Raw genomic sequence first — 15,409 nt, 5'->3', positions numbered from 1 at the left:
GCTAAAGTGGTGCTTCAGTTTCAGGTTTCAGGTTAAGAACAGACCTCCAGAACGGATTAAGTTCTTAACCCAAGGTACCACTGTATATTTGATTACTTCGGCTTTTCAGAAGAGCTTGGACCAACCATGCAACCCAACTTATGGCAGTAGAATTTCAGCCACTCTGCGCATCTTACAACTTTTGTCACATTACCACTAGCCCTCACTAAGCACAAATTGTAAGGCAGAGACAATTGTCCACATACTGCTATTTTAAGTGACAACTCAATACAATCAATAGCTGCTGACTATAGCTCAACAGAACTGCTAATAGGGTGAGAAATCACAACAGTCATTCAAATCCTAAAGAAGGAACTCTTTGCGAAATGGACTGTCTGGAAAGTGTTGCTACGTCAGATTACCAAGCTAACAGAAGCTATAAACATTTCTATAATGGGCAGAATTCAGTGTGAACTACCACAGGAGACAGTATATATATGAAATTTGATGAAGAAAAGACATTGCTTACTTCAGGTACCGTACAAAGGTAATACAAATCATCCAGAATGTATTCTGTTGAGGCCGTACATGGGAATGTGTAAGAGATGCTGATGACTACTTCTCCCTGCTTCTGAAAACATTCACTTATCAAATGCAGAAGTCAAGTTCATCTATGAAGTCTTTTGTACTCAAGACTTCGCTTGACTGACAACAATGGAAGATCATCACTCAATCTAGACTTCAGGAAGACTTCAAGATTCAAAGTTCTTGCCTAGCTTCCTGACTGATGTGTACTCATGAGAGGAAGGGCAATAGCTCAGTAGAAGAAAGCATGGATCAACCATCTCACTCAGAATAAGCTTTCAATGTTTATATGTCATCCAAACCTTCCATGAACATTCTACTTCTCGTTTTAATCATATCACTTTTCCTCCTACACAGGCTTCCTTTTTCTCAGCCTTTATCTTAAGCTTAAGTTTATCTTAAGCTTATTCTTTTGGCCTACTATAAATATTTACTCCTGCTGCTCCCGTTTATTGTCTTAGGAACTCAAAAACTTTTTTAAAAAAAGACAGAGTTCGAGCACAATCCTATCACACACAAACACCCAACACACACACATTTATGCCAGGGTTAGGCAGAGGAAAATGCTACCCTTTACCCCTACGGTGAATATAAAAGGTGGCATGTGTCCTGCAGGCTTATGCTTCTGTTGCAAATAAGATTTAGATAAATACAGGTTCTGCTGAATGGTAACTGTCAATTTTCTTCCAGCTATACTGCATAATTAAACTCAAAGAGGATAACCTCAGAGACCTCAACACTACTCTGGAACTGCAAATAGCTTCTCCACAGTCTTTCCAGATAGCAGTTGTTGCATAAAAGGAAAGGGGAGTGTTTAAGTGTGCATAAACAACATCATTTTCTTCCAGCCTGCATTCATTTATCCATACACCTTCCTGGTTCTCTACTCACACTAACCTACCGTATTTTTCGCTCTATAGGACGTACTTTTTCCCCTCCAAAAATTAAGGGGAAATGTGTGTGCGTCCTATGGAGAGAATGCAGGCTCCTTGGCTTCAGCGATAGCAACGCGAAGCCTCTGAAGTGTAGAGGGAGCGCTGCTTTCGCGTTGCTTTTGCTGAAGCCTGGAGAGCAAGAGGGGTTGGTGCGCACCGACCCCTCTCACTCTCCAGGCTTCAGAGATAGCCGCCTGAAGCCTCCAGAGCAAGACTCTCCTGGCTTCAGCAGAGAGGGAGAGCTGCGCAGCGCCCCTTCAGCGAAGCGGGAGGAGAAATGGAAGGGGCTCCATTTCTCCTGCTGCTTCGCTGCAGGGGCGCTGAGCAGAGAGGGGGAGAATTTTTTTTTCTTGTTCTCCCCCTCTAAAACAAGGTGTGTCCTATTGCAGCAAAATGCAGGCCTAAGTAGCTGCGAGGGACCATAACGAAAACAGAACTCACTGAAATTTCTGCCTTTTTATAGCTATTTGATGGTGGTGACCAGGACTGTACTTCATAGTAGTTGGTTGTTGTAACCATGTAAAGCTTTAGCTGTTTTGTATTATGTGTTTGGTATTCTGACGCGGGTGGTGCTGTGGTCTAAACCACAGAGCCTAGGGCTTGGCGATCAGAAGGTCGGCGGTTAGAATCCCTGTGACAGGATGAGCTCCCGTTGCTCAGTCCCTGCTCCTGCCAACCTAGCAGTTCAAAAGCATGTCAAAGTGCAAGTAGATAAATAGGTACCGCTCTGGCGGGAAGGTAAACGGCATTTCCGTGCGCTGCTCTGGTTCGCCAGAAGCGGCTTAGTCATGCTGGCCACATGACCCGGAAGCTGTACGTCGGTTCCCTCGGCCAATAAAGCGAGATGAGCGCTGCAACCCCAGAGTAGTCTGTGACTGGACGTAACAGTCAGGGGTACCTTTACCTTTACCTTTTATCCTGACCCTGGCTACCTGGCATCAGTTGTTTGCTTATTCATTTCATTTCACAACACTTATTTACCACTCGATTGAAAGAAAACCTCAGAAAAGAATAAGACAATAAGCTGCTTCTGCAGCACAGTAGACAGTGCTGGATCTGGAAGTCGCTGGAAATGTTTGAGCACACTGTAAATCTTTCAGATATTCAAATATGCCAAGTGACACTTTTCATCCAGGAGGTGGCAGGAGTAGCTAACCTCATCCTCTTACAGAAAAGATGCAAGCCATTGCGCAGGATTACTACTACGTGACAACCTGCAAAGGGATAACCCTCTAATATGATGATGTTTGTCCTCCATTCCTCACTCACAAACAAACATGCGCACATTAGACTGCCATTGGTAAAGCCACAGAGTGGTGAAATACGCGCTTTTACAGCCTCTTTGCAGCAGACTCACCAAAAAGGATGTGACTGTATGTGGAGGGAAACCCAAAGCCACAGAGATGATAAAAGGATCACTTCAAGGAAGCACAGAAAAGTATTTTTAGCACCCCAGTAGTTTAGCATTATGATGAATAATCCGGCAGCTACCTCTGAACAGACGCTGCTTTCTTTTCCTTCTACCAGCTATTTCCAGAGAATCTGGATATACTACAGCTAATATTTTCATACAGTTCTCCGGAGAATAAGAACCCACGTGTTAATTTCCGCAGAAGTACACCTGCATTTAAGGGTATAATTACAAATTTTCACAGTAAAAAAGTTAAATGCATTTGTCCATAATGATTTGAACCAAAGCAAACAGAACTCAAACTGAACCATTTTGCCTTAACTAAAAATTAATAATCCATAAACAATAGTTGATTTGCACTACTCTTGTTCAGCCCATTGAGTAAAGGACAGAGGGAGAGCCTTAGATACTCAAGGATTGTCCGCTAAGTTTCTAATTATGCAGATTGCTTTTTGACCAATTTACTCAGCTGGCATCCCTCACAATCTTAAGCAGTGTTTCCTGATCAAGTCTGTAAAATGACATCTGAACGGCCCTAGAAAAATTAGGGGGTGGGGAAGAGACATTTTCAAGAAAAAGCTCTTTCTGTGACGCATTTTCTTGCTGCAGAAAAAAACATTTTAAAGCTCCTGTCTAGCTTACAGGGCTCTGGGAATATAATGTGACGCCTTTGCAGAACCTCCTGCAAGATTTCACAAGATTTCTGCAATCTTGTAAGATCTTGTGAGAGGTTCTCCAGAGGCCTCGCATGACCTTCCCAGAGCCGGTAAGCAAGCAAAGGGGGCTTAAAAAGCTACCCACCTTGCATGAGGGGAGCAAATCCCACTCAGCACTGGCTGTGGTCAATCTGGGGGTGTTCTATCTTTGTGCGATTTTGCCTGTACAGTGGTACCTCGGGTTACACACGCTTCAGGTTACATATGCTTCAGGTTACAGACTCCGCTAACCCAGAAATAGTGCTTCAGGTTAAGAACAGAAATCGGGCTCCAGCAGCGTGGCCCCATTAGCTAAAGTGGTGCTTCAGGTTAAGAACAGTTTCATGTTAAGAACGGACCTCCGGAACGAATTAAGTACTTAATCCGAGGTACCACTGTATACCAAGTAGTACAATTTTATATTCCAAACAAGTAATAAAATAACCCACTTAAGTAGTTAAAACAGTAAAATGGTGCGGGACATAGCTGTCAACCGTCCCTTATTTGGCGGGAAACTCCCTTATCCCAGTGCCATTTCCCGCTGCTGTCCCTTATTGATGATGTCCCTTAAATTTCCCGGGTTTCATGCTCGCCTGGCTTGGGAGGGAAGTAGCTGCTCGGGGTCCTCTGCCGAGAGAGAGAGAGAAAAAGAGTGAGTGCAAGAGCTGCCGCGTCTCCGTCTCTCCCTTTCCCCCCTCAGGTGCGCGTCATGAGGAGACAGGTGGCGGCGGGCAGGCAGGCAGCCCCTCGCTTGCGAGACTTCCGCCGTGATGCCAGGGGAAGCCAGAGGCGGCAGCGGCGGCGGCAGCGGCTGAGGAGGCTGCCTGAGGGAGGAGGAAGAGGAGGGGATGGGGAGGGACGCAGAAGGGCAGTGCTTCAGCGGCAGCTGTGGCGCCGCAACCAGCTCATGCCGGGCTCGCAGGCGGCGTGGGCGAGAGTCTCTCTCCCTCCCTCCCTCTCTCTCTGGCAGAGAAGGGCCGATGGAACTCCTCACGCCAGAATGACGACAGCCCCGACATGCTGCTTAGCATACCCTCCAACCAGAGCAGCATCTTAATGTAATGATTTCCCCCTCTGCATCCCTTTCATAACTCTATTTTTATAAATCATTTGTTCATCCGTAGTTCAAATTTTTACTACAAGTTTTCTGTCAATCCTACCAATGTATGTTACTCTTTACAATAGCTTTTCAACTAAAATATAAACTTTCCCCATTCTTTATTAAAGAGGTCCTCTTCCTGGTTTCTAATTCTGCCTGTAAGCTTTGCCATCTCGACGTCGTTCATCAGTTTTGTCTGCCCCTCTTCTTTGGTCAGAGTTCTAGACCCTTAGGATCATCTAGTCCAACACCCTGCAAAACACAGTCAGTGGCAGCAAAAGCAGCATGGATCCACCAGTGCCGGATTTCTGTATAAGCTAAGTCAAAATCCCTTATTTTGGCTGCTGATCCCTTATTTTCGAGGCTGCTGGCCGCTTATTTTCAAATCTGTAAGTTGACAGCTATGCTGCACGGTTCATAAGTAAGTTTAGCGGATATTTTGGTTTTTCCCAAAAATGTCATCCTCCCCCGCACCCCCATATTGAGGCCATGGGCATAGAGGAAGGGGGGCAGGGAGGGGCAATTGCCCCCGCCCTAAATTAATAAAAATACATAGCTAACAAAAGGCCTACCCCCTCCCTAACAAATCTCCTGGCCCATAGTTGAGGCACAGGTATTTTTCCACGGCTTCAACAATTCAACAAATTTTACACCTCTAAAACTTGAAATCAACTATTTCTTGCGGTTGAGCTCCTTCAACTTCTTCTGCCTTTGGTTCTTCTTGCTTGAAGGAAGGTCATTCGCAAGTTTTTAATACAAGCCTTCCGCATCTAGTTTGTGTAATTTGTCAGAGGGGGAACTGTCTTCTTGAAAAGCGAACAGCAAGCCAAAATCCTGAAGTCTTTGCTTATTTTCAGCCCCTCAACTAATCAGTTTAATCTGTAATTAAAGTTTTAGTTACCTAGTTACACACTAGTACAGAATTTATCTTACTAAACATATCAGCTTTCGCGTTTACGGTTGTTTTTTTACAGAGTTTATATCCCCTTATCTTCAGAAATACATGAATTGAGGCCAGCTGGAATATTTTTTTCCTTACTCAGTGCACTTAAAATATTTTCACGTCAAGTTTTTTTCTATTTATTGCCAGCTCACCCAAACTTACAGTGCGTAATGCTTATACACACAATCCCTAAAATTGCAAGCCTCGTTAAAATAATTTGTGGTAGTTAATGCCATTGTTATTAGCCACAGTTTATCCTGAGCACTGGGAATAGAAAGTCTAATCAACTCACCATAATTTGCTGATAAGGATCTGTAGAAGACATTTTGGTTTCGGTAACTGCCTGAAACAGGCGGTGGACGATGTTATCAGCTGCTGATGTAATGTTCTTTTCACACTGGACTCACACAGTCTTCTAAGGGCTGTATAATTAAAAAAGCCAGGAAAAAGTTTTAACTCTTTTTATTTCTGCAGCCAATCTCCAGACATAATACCATGCCCCTAATGCACCACCCACCAAAAAAAACCTCTCTTGTGCCAAACCAACTTCCTGCTGGCTTTAAGGGAAGATGTTATGTACTGAAGTTCTCACCCTGGGCCAGCAGGGGGATACTGTAGATAGTTATGCAAATGAAGGATCGAAAGTGACGTTCAGTGATTGGATAGTTTGTATGCAAATGAAGGATCGAAAGTGACATTCAGTGATTGGATAGTTTTAGAAAGTTGCTACAGTTACGTTGTTCTGGAGCTCTATATAAGCAGGCTGACTGAGCTCCTCAGTTCAGTTCTGTTCTGGCCTTTGAATAAACAAGAGCTGTTTGAAGAATTGCTGTGTCATCTGATATGTTCGCCCACAACTTAACAGAAGACAAGCAAAAACAATAGTTTGGGCTTACAGGCTGAAACCTTACCTGCCATCTTTCGGGCTGCTAGTTTAAAAGTCCCGGTGGCAGGTTTGTGTTCCAGCACCTCATTTTTCTCCCTTCGTTGAGAGGGGACTTTGCAAAGTTCAGTTCAACTAAGGTGGAAAGAGCCTTCCAGCATTTCTTTCCAGTGCATCAAATTTATGGAATTCCACGTGTAAAATTAAGCAGGCATAGCGGGAAGGAAGGAAGCCCCAGTGTACAGTGGTACCTTGAGTTACATACGCTTCAGGTTACATACGCTTCAGGTTGCAGACTCCGCTAACCCAGAAATAGTACTTCGGGTTAAGAACTTTGCTTCAGGATGAGAACAGAAATCGTGCTCCGGCAGCAGCAGGAGGCCCCATTAGCTAAAGTGGTGCTTCAGGTTAAGAACAGTTTCAGGTTAAGAACGGACCTCCAGAATGAATTAAGTACTTAACCTGAGGTACCACTGTATTTGATTGGGGCTTACTCTGAATAAAATGCAGAAAATTCAGCTGTCCATTTTTCAAAGGTAGTCACTATACCTGCAAGTATTTCGCTTATATACTTAAAAATATTTCTAACTTGTCTTTCAGAATTAACTGAGATAACTATTGCAAGGTTTTCATTGTCCAGTGAGGCATGTTGCCAACTACCGTATCTCCAACAGCAGTGACAGATCTATGTGTAAAAGGTAAAGGTAAAGGACCCCTGGACGGTTAAGTCCAGTCAAAGGCGACTATGGGGTTGCGGTGCTCAGCTCGCTTTGAGGCTGAGGGAGTCTGAAATCATATGGGGACGTCAGCAGCTGCTTTTGTTTACTGATGTGCCGGCCATATTTATGAGCAGTTCAAAAAGAACACTTGGACAGTTCCATAATTCAAGCCATGCAAATATTGTATTAAGTGATGCAAAAAAGCTGTTGGGAACAAATGTGGAAAAAGACCCTGAACAAGCATATCCATTTTTCCATCTTCCTGCCAGAGCCACTCCCCACAGACTCCACTGCTATTCTCCACAGAACATTCACCAATATTTATAATATCAAGCAAATAATTATACTGTAGAACACGGACTGCCTTTTCCTGAGATGTCATGATAAAGACGGCATTGACAGAAATCTCCAACATGGCATTTTTAAGAGGAATCTTTCGGGGGCAAAGCTACATGAAACATTTATGTCTGAAAGTATCATCACAGCATAAAATTATTGAATTTGAGCTTCAAAAAGAGAAATGGAGATCTAGATTTATCACTGCAACAAAAGTCCACGATGTATTGACCTCAAAGAGGCATTTAGGGAGTATGAGTTCTCGACTCTCCCAAGATCCCTCTTTCTATGGAATCTGGAAGCACTTCTTACCCATCGAAAGTCAGGCTTGTCCTAGAGTCTACAGAGACACACAGACCCATTTTTGAGGATTTCCTCCCACTCTTTGTAGGCTTCTAAATGATCATGGAATGCAACTCTAAGCAAGATAGCATGTACAGTGGTACTTTGTTTCTCAAACATAATCTGTTCCAGAAGTCCGTTCGACTCCCGAAACAGTTTGAAAACCAAGGCATGGCTTCCGATTGGATGCAGGAGCTTCCTGCACTCAAGCGAAAGCTGCCTCGGACATTCAGCTTCTGAAAAACATTCTCTAACCGGAACACTTACTTCTGGGTCTGCGGCGTTCGGGAGCCAATTTGTTCGACAACTAAGCTGTTCGGGAACCAAGGTACCACCGTATATGCACACAAGGAAAATCCGTAGGTGTTGTATCATCACACACTTTGCACATGAATTATAACCACTGGGCAGTTCTAAATTTTCCTTTCAAAACACCCTGGTCTAACCCACAGAGGGCATCTTCTTGTGTTCTTAGGACAACCCCATGCCAATTGTTGATGTAGCTTTGGTATTTCCATACTTCTGAAACTTTTATTGTTATAGCAAAACCAAATTGTAGTGATACACCATGTACGCAGCTTTACTTCCTGGTGTCCGAACAGCAAATGCTTTGTTCAGAAGTGTTGCAAAGAGTCATCACTCAAAGCAATAATGGAAAGATTAAGAGGAAACAAGGAGACATCTTCCGTGTAAGCAGTAAGGCGAGATGCAAAATTGTGCAAACATACATTTCAGGAAATATCAAGAGCTATACAAAACAGACCATTATATTTATATTATGCCACTTCTACACACATTCCCAGGTGCTGTGCCCCACATATCATATCATATCATATATCACATCCCAGTCATTTTACCTAGATTCTGATAGCACTACCAATATTTAATTACAGCTGATACACAAGTGCCACTGAACACTGAAGGATTTAGCTCCAAGTAAACATGCACAGGATTGTGCTGTTACAACATGCTAAAAAAGTTTCCCATAGTTTCACTCATAAAGCTGAGAAAAAGCATTAGGCAAGCTGTATAAAATACAGTGGTACCTCAGGTTACATACGCTTCAGGTTACATACGCTTCAGGTTACATACGCTTCAGGTTACAGACTCCGCTAACCCAGAAATATTACCTCGGGTTAAGAACTTTGCTTCAGGATGAGAACAGAAATCGTGCTCTGGTGGCACGGCGGCAGCAGGAGGCCCCATTAGCTAAAGTGGTGCTTCAGGTTAAGAACAGTTTCAGGTTAAGAACAGACCTCCGGAACGAATTAAGTTCTTAACCTGAGGTACCACTGTATACAGACCTCCCTAGAATCATAGAATTGTTTAGTTGGAATGGCCCATAAGGGTTATCTAGTTCAACCCCCTGCAATGCAGGAATCTTTTGCCCAACATGGGGTTCGAACCCATAACCAACTGAGCTATTCATCCCGTGTATGCCACCCCCTATAAGGGTTTTTCGAAAGAACTACACAATCACAATGAATTCTTAAAGAACTGGCTAATCATATGTTTCACACTTATACATTGTCACCTTGGGAGACCAAACTAAATGACAATTAACAGACACCGGATGACTTTATTCAATTGTGCAGAACCAATGGGCTGTTCAGTAGTATGTGGTGCAGGCCCCAGTTCAAATTTCCACCTAGGATTGACCTCTCTCAGTGACTTATCTCACAGGGTTGCCATGAGAATGAAAACAAAAGTTGTAAAACTCTGCAGTTCAAAGGTGTTAAGTCAGCGATAATTAGCCACAAGAAGGTTAAATACTTTTCTCATAACAGTAAAACTCAACAATGGAAGAAAGGGCTCTGTACGTCAGGCACCATTCAGAACTTCCGCTCATTGTGACTCAACAATGGCATTACTTTGAAGTTGTATATTTGCTTTTATTGAAGTATGATGTGATACCCTTGGTCAGTGTGCACAATTTTAAAAAAATAAGCTTGTGTCATTTCCATTAGGTAGCTCTAAATGTCTGTTCCTTAAATAAATGGAAAAGGAAAGTAACAAAGGCTATGCCCTTTATAGTAGTCATTTATTATGAAGTATTATTGCAACTTGCTGGCATCTTCTCAAGAATAAGCTGAATCCTGGAACTGGATATGGGTGAACCATAACAAGGGAGTGTGACTCCACCCAGACTAGACATATCCCCAGCCAACTGGTCTAATGAGTGCTTTGCTATCAGTTTTGATTTATCTGGATTGAACTTTACTCAGTAGACCCGTTGGCTGGCGATATGACTGGTATGGGTGGGGGTCAGACTCGCCTGTAAGATTCAGGTTGGTGGCTTCAACTGCTGGATTCCACACTGCTCCTATTGTAACCCAGGCTACCTGTGCCAGCTACAGCTGCTTCAGGTAAACAGAAACTCGGCCAACATTGTTCATGCTGTCCCAAATAGTATGGGAAACAGCCTTACTAGAAAAATTAACCAATAAAGTGAAACTGACATTGGGACAAATAGAAGAAGACGCCTTCACCCCGGTATGGCTCCCCTTTATCACATACACAGCCCAACAAGACAATGCCAAAAATCCACCAACAATATGGCTAACCTGATCCAAAACACCCACCCACCCCACTCACACATGAAAACAAAGACCACAAATGAACAGCCACACCCTAGACCAACCCCAACCTCTCTCACCACCAAAGGAACACAAGTGAACAGCAGAGAACCTGCAGAAGCAACACTGACACAAAACCCCACATATAGAAACATCGCCACCCCACCCCATCCATCTTTTCCACCTCTTTCCCCCTATTCTTCCTAATGTCTCAACAAATGAAACTGATTTGTACAAACAAACAAAAAGTTACATGGGGGTGGGGGCGGAATGTGAGAGAGACACTGCACATACCTTTGTAAATCAAGAAAATCTTTAATAAAAATACATTTTTTGAAAAAATCGTTCATGCTGTGGTGAGATCCAGTGGGGTATAGTGGTTAGGAGCAGTGGACTAGGACTTGGGAAACCCAGGTTCACATCCCCACTCAGCAGTGAATATCCCTGGGTGATGGTGAGCCAGTCACTGCCCCTCAGCCTAGCAAATTGGAGTACAGATGAGCTTTACATGTAATAATATAAACAAACAAACAAATAAATTTCCCAGGTTGAAGCACAGCTCTGTGCTCAACATAAGAATGCCTTTGAAAATTGTTGGAAAAGTCCTGCTAGCACAAAATGCTCGCCTATTGGCAGGTTAGAGTCAGCATATTGTACCCGTATCTTCTGTATTCTGAAAAATATGCACTGGTTACCAGTGTTTCCAGGCCAAGTACTGCTTTCAGTCTTAAAGCTCTCATCTCCCTGGGTTCTGACTATCTTAGGGAATATCTCCTTCCACACTTAGCAGTTAAATGTGTTGGATAAACAGCTTCATATAATCAACATGCTTAACTCTAACCAATGCATGAAGGGGTTAATACAATAGAGTAAACTGTCCTGTCAGGCTTAGCAATGTCTGCTTCCCCTCACCTTGGGAGGAACTAAGTTGTTATGTACTGAGTTGAATAGGATCCAAACTGCAGCAGTCTGATTGGTCCTAGAACAATAGGATCCAAAAGGCAGCAGTCTGATTGGTCCTAGAACAATAGGATTCAGAATGCAGCAGTCTGATTGGTCCTAGAACAATGCAGCAGTATGACTGGTTGGCAGGAACTACCCAATCATGCTCCAGATAGAAGTGAATCCACAACCTGATTGGCTTACAGTAGAATTCCGGAATTAGCCAATCATGTGCAGCCCATTGTGTAAATAATGTATATAAAGCAGATACTTTGAGGGGACTTTCATTCATTCCTCCTCACCACTATGAGCTGAATAAAGAGCATGAAATCACTTCGCGACTCTGAGTATATTTCATAAGTAATCAAGCATTTGTTCACCCTCTGTCTACCTGAGAAGCTGGACATATAAAGAGATTTGAGCTGGTTGCTCCAGCTCAGACCATATGGCAAACACAAGCCACACTTGAGTTCCTATACCAGTAATTTAGGAACTTTCACCACTTTGTAACTAACTTTTCTGTCGCACATGAAACTGACCTTTGGAGAGCTTGTAAGTAACCCATTTTTAACTCACCAAACGTGGTCTTTTTCTATGCTGGGGGAGTGGGAAATTTTGGAAGGAGCTTTGAATGGTATAGTTTAAAGGTCTAACAGCTTATATTTCCACACTTTACTTTTCTGCATCTCTTGTGATTTTAAATCTCTGCTGAAATTCTCTCACCAAAGAGTGCTTGCATCAACCCTGGATCTTGGCATCCAGGAATTCTCATGATATACCTATTCCTTTACCTTGGACCAACAAAACGGGAGTACCAAACACCTAACAGGCCACAAAATACAACTGGTGGGCTGAACTTGGCTTGGTGGGCCAGGAGTTGTCCAGTCCTGTTGAAAGTCTTCTTTAAAAATGAACTCCAATGATCCTTAAAGGCTACTTGTCTTCATCATCCTTTGGGAATGCAATCAAACCAGTCCGACTGGCTCATGCAGCCACAGCTAATGACTAACTGATAACTCTTGAAGAGGTTCGATAATAAACCCAGCTTTCTCACATTCTGCTGCATAGGGTATTGCACAATTAAGTACTTGAAGGTTTTAAAGTGCTTTCCCCTAATTTATCCAACCTTGGTCACTCTATGAAACAGATCCCCTGACTAGATATGCCAGCCATGTCCTTTCTTGCTTTCTCAAACTGGGTGAGGGTTGTTGCTGCTGGTGGTTTCTTGTATCTTTATTTTAGATTTTGTCGTGATATATGTGGAAATTGTTCAGTTTGGTTTTGTATTTTTGTTTAATGTTTCATTTATTTGAAATAAAAAACTTAAGGTCATATATATATATATATATATATATATATATATATATATATAAATAAATGTACCAAGCAAACACGTACATAAATATATAAACCACATGTCTGAAGCAGCACAGGAAAACAGCCCTGAAACTATTTTTACTCCCAAACTGACCAAATGTTTTCTCTGCAAGGTTGAAGGGAAATGGAAAAGCCTCCCCATTGTCTTTTCCTTCACAAATCCTGTCTTAAGGGTATGTCTTTGTATGAATAGGGTGAGCCTGTGACCTAGCTCAGGAACTAAGTATTTATCATTACAAAAGATGGGCCAGGCTCCCCAGGGTATCCAATCAAGTAAGCATTAACAGATAACCTGCCAGACAGGAGGTAAACAACGCACTCAGATTTCTGTTGTAGACCGCCCTTTCTGTGATGTAGGTATGATAGGGGGTGGTCTTGAGCTACACCCCTTCTGTGATGTATGTATGATGTTTCTGGGGGTGGTCTTGGACTCCAGAGCGGACAATTTAAAATGTCTATATAAGGGTGGGCACACCTTGGTTTGGGGTCCTGCTCCTCCTCCTGCGTGTGAAGGGGGCACCCTGTTGCAACAGTTCAATAAAGGTCAGGCTTACTAGCTGCTTTGCTTCTCAATATTCTCTGTTACTTTCTCCGACCGATGGAGAACCTGCAAAAGACTCTATAAGGGCTCTTGTGTCCCCCATAAGGGAATAAGGGCAGATTTTCATTTATTACATATTGTTTATGACTACAGTGGTACCTTGGTTCCCAAACGGCTTAGCTGATGAACAAATCGGCTCCCAGATGCCGCAAACCCAGAAGTGTCCCAGTTCGCAAACGTTTTTCGGAAGCCAAACGTCCGTTTCGGCTGTCGGCATTGTTTCTGGGGCCAAGCAGCCAATCAGAAGCCGCACCTTGGTTTTTGAACGATTTGGAAGTCGAACGGACTTCCAGAGCGGATTGAGTTTGAGAACCAAGGTACCACTGTACTTTGGTTATGCTGTAGTTATGCATTCATTTCATCTTGCAAGCAGTCTTGAGTATGGTTTGAACTGTGGAAAAAAGGCATGTAAGTAAGAAAGTAAGTAACGGACAGGGAATTTCTGGCTGCTGCAGTTTTTCTAACCTCCACATGAACACAAGCAGAACTTGCCAGAATTCTTTCTTTCTACAGAGCTCCTGAAGGCATGTAATCCCTGCCTCCCTTTGCATATGGCCACTCTATGGCAGTGATGGGAAACCTCAGGGGTGGCCCTGCAGACCCCTCAACCTGGCCCCTGAAACTGTCCCCAAGCCACACCCTCTCCCTAGCTACATCCTCTCACCAGCCCTGCTCCACACCCCAAGTGTTTTTGCTTGCCTGGAAACGTGTCCTTGGAACGCCTTCATTTCCTGGTTGGATAATATTTATTTTATTTACTTATTGAATTTATATAATGCCCTATACCCAAGGGGGTCTCAGGGCGGTTCACAGAATAAAATCAAGATATAAAACCACAAAATACATCATAAAAATAAAAACTCCAACCCAATAAAGGTAAAGGTAAAGAGACCCCTGACAGGTCCAGTCGCAGACGACTCTGGGAAGGTAAACAGCGTTTCCGTGCGCTGCTCTGGTTCACCATGCTGGCCACATGCCACATGACCTGGAAGCTGTACGCCAGCTCCCTCGGCCAATAAAGCGAGATGAGCGCCGCAACCCGAGTCAGTCACAACTGGACCTAATGGTCAGGGGTCCCCTTACCTTTACTGCTTCACAAATGCCTGTAAGCCCAGAGTAACCAAAAGTCCTACAGGAAAGTAGAGCAGTGCTTCTTTAAAAAGAGAAGAGAAGAGAAGAGAAGAGAAGAGAAGAGAGAGAGAGAGAGAGAGAGAGAGAGAGAGAGAGAGAGAGAGAAAGAAAGAAAGAAAGAAAGAAAGAAAGAAAGAAAGAAAGAAAGAAAGATGTCTTCCCAAAGATACTTGAGAGGGGTACCTATGCAAAATCTGGACAACAAAATGATGCATATAACCTAATCAACTGCTATTATTGCTTCCTCTGGGTGGATTAGGGCTTTAAATCCTATGATTCTAAGACAGCAGCTCCCCACAGCCACAGGGCAAACTGCTTTGAAACTATTTCAGGGCTTTCCAAAATCAGTTTATGATACAACACGGGAGTTGGCGGTTCAAGGGGGTTGGGAGGGAGCAAAACATTTCACAACTTGGATACAACTTGCACAGCGATTTGCGTCTCGGCCTTTTTCTCTTCCAGGTTCACATATCATCACATCTGCATGCTTATCCTCGGGACAGGTGTTGTAAACAAAATCAATCTGCCCTTTTCCCCTTATAGGGTATCCAAGAGCCTGTATAGAGTCCGTATAGAGCCCGTAGGAGAAAATAACAGAGGCCAACCGGAGAATATTGAGAAGCAAAGCAGCTAGTAAGCCTGATCTTTATTGATCTGTTGCAACAGGGAGCTCCCCTCACACGCAGGAAAGGAGGAGGACCTCGAACAAAGGTGCGCAAAGCCTTATATAGACATTTTAAATTCCCTGCCCTGGAGCTCCAGACCACCCCTCCATACATCATACATACATCATAGAAGGGGTGTAATCCAAGACCACCACCCCCCAGATACATCATACCTACATCACAGAAAAGG

At 43.4% G+C, this 15,409-nt stretch overlaps 1 protein-coding gene across 1 annotated transcript in view; it reads right to left on the bottom strand.

Annotated features, from left to right (window-relative positions):
• Positions 1-15,409, bottom strand: part of PLA2G4A (phospholipase A2 group IVA) — a 78,054-nt gene that overhangs the window by 44,693 nt on the left and 17,952 nt on the right. The window contains exon 2 of the mRNA XM_053391429.1: positions 5,940-6,069. Within this exon, the coding sequence (XP_053247404.1) occupies positions 5,940-5,972 (33 nt within the window). The 5' untranslated portion in view covers positions 5,973-6,069. The remainder of the gene's footprint in view (positions 1-5,939; positions 6,070-15,409) is intronic.

This window comes from Podarcis raffonei, chromosome 6 (genome assembly GCF_027172205.1).
Source record: "Podarcis raffonei isolate rPodRaf1 chromosome 6, rPodRaf1.pri, whole genome shotgun sequence".
Classification (NCBI taxonomy): Eukaryota; Metazoa; Chordata; class Lepidosauria; order Squamata; family Lacertidae; genus Podarcis; species Podarcis raffonei.
Note: the sequence above shows the minus strand (reverse complement) of the source record. Positions and strands in the feature narration are given on the sequence as shown.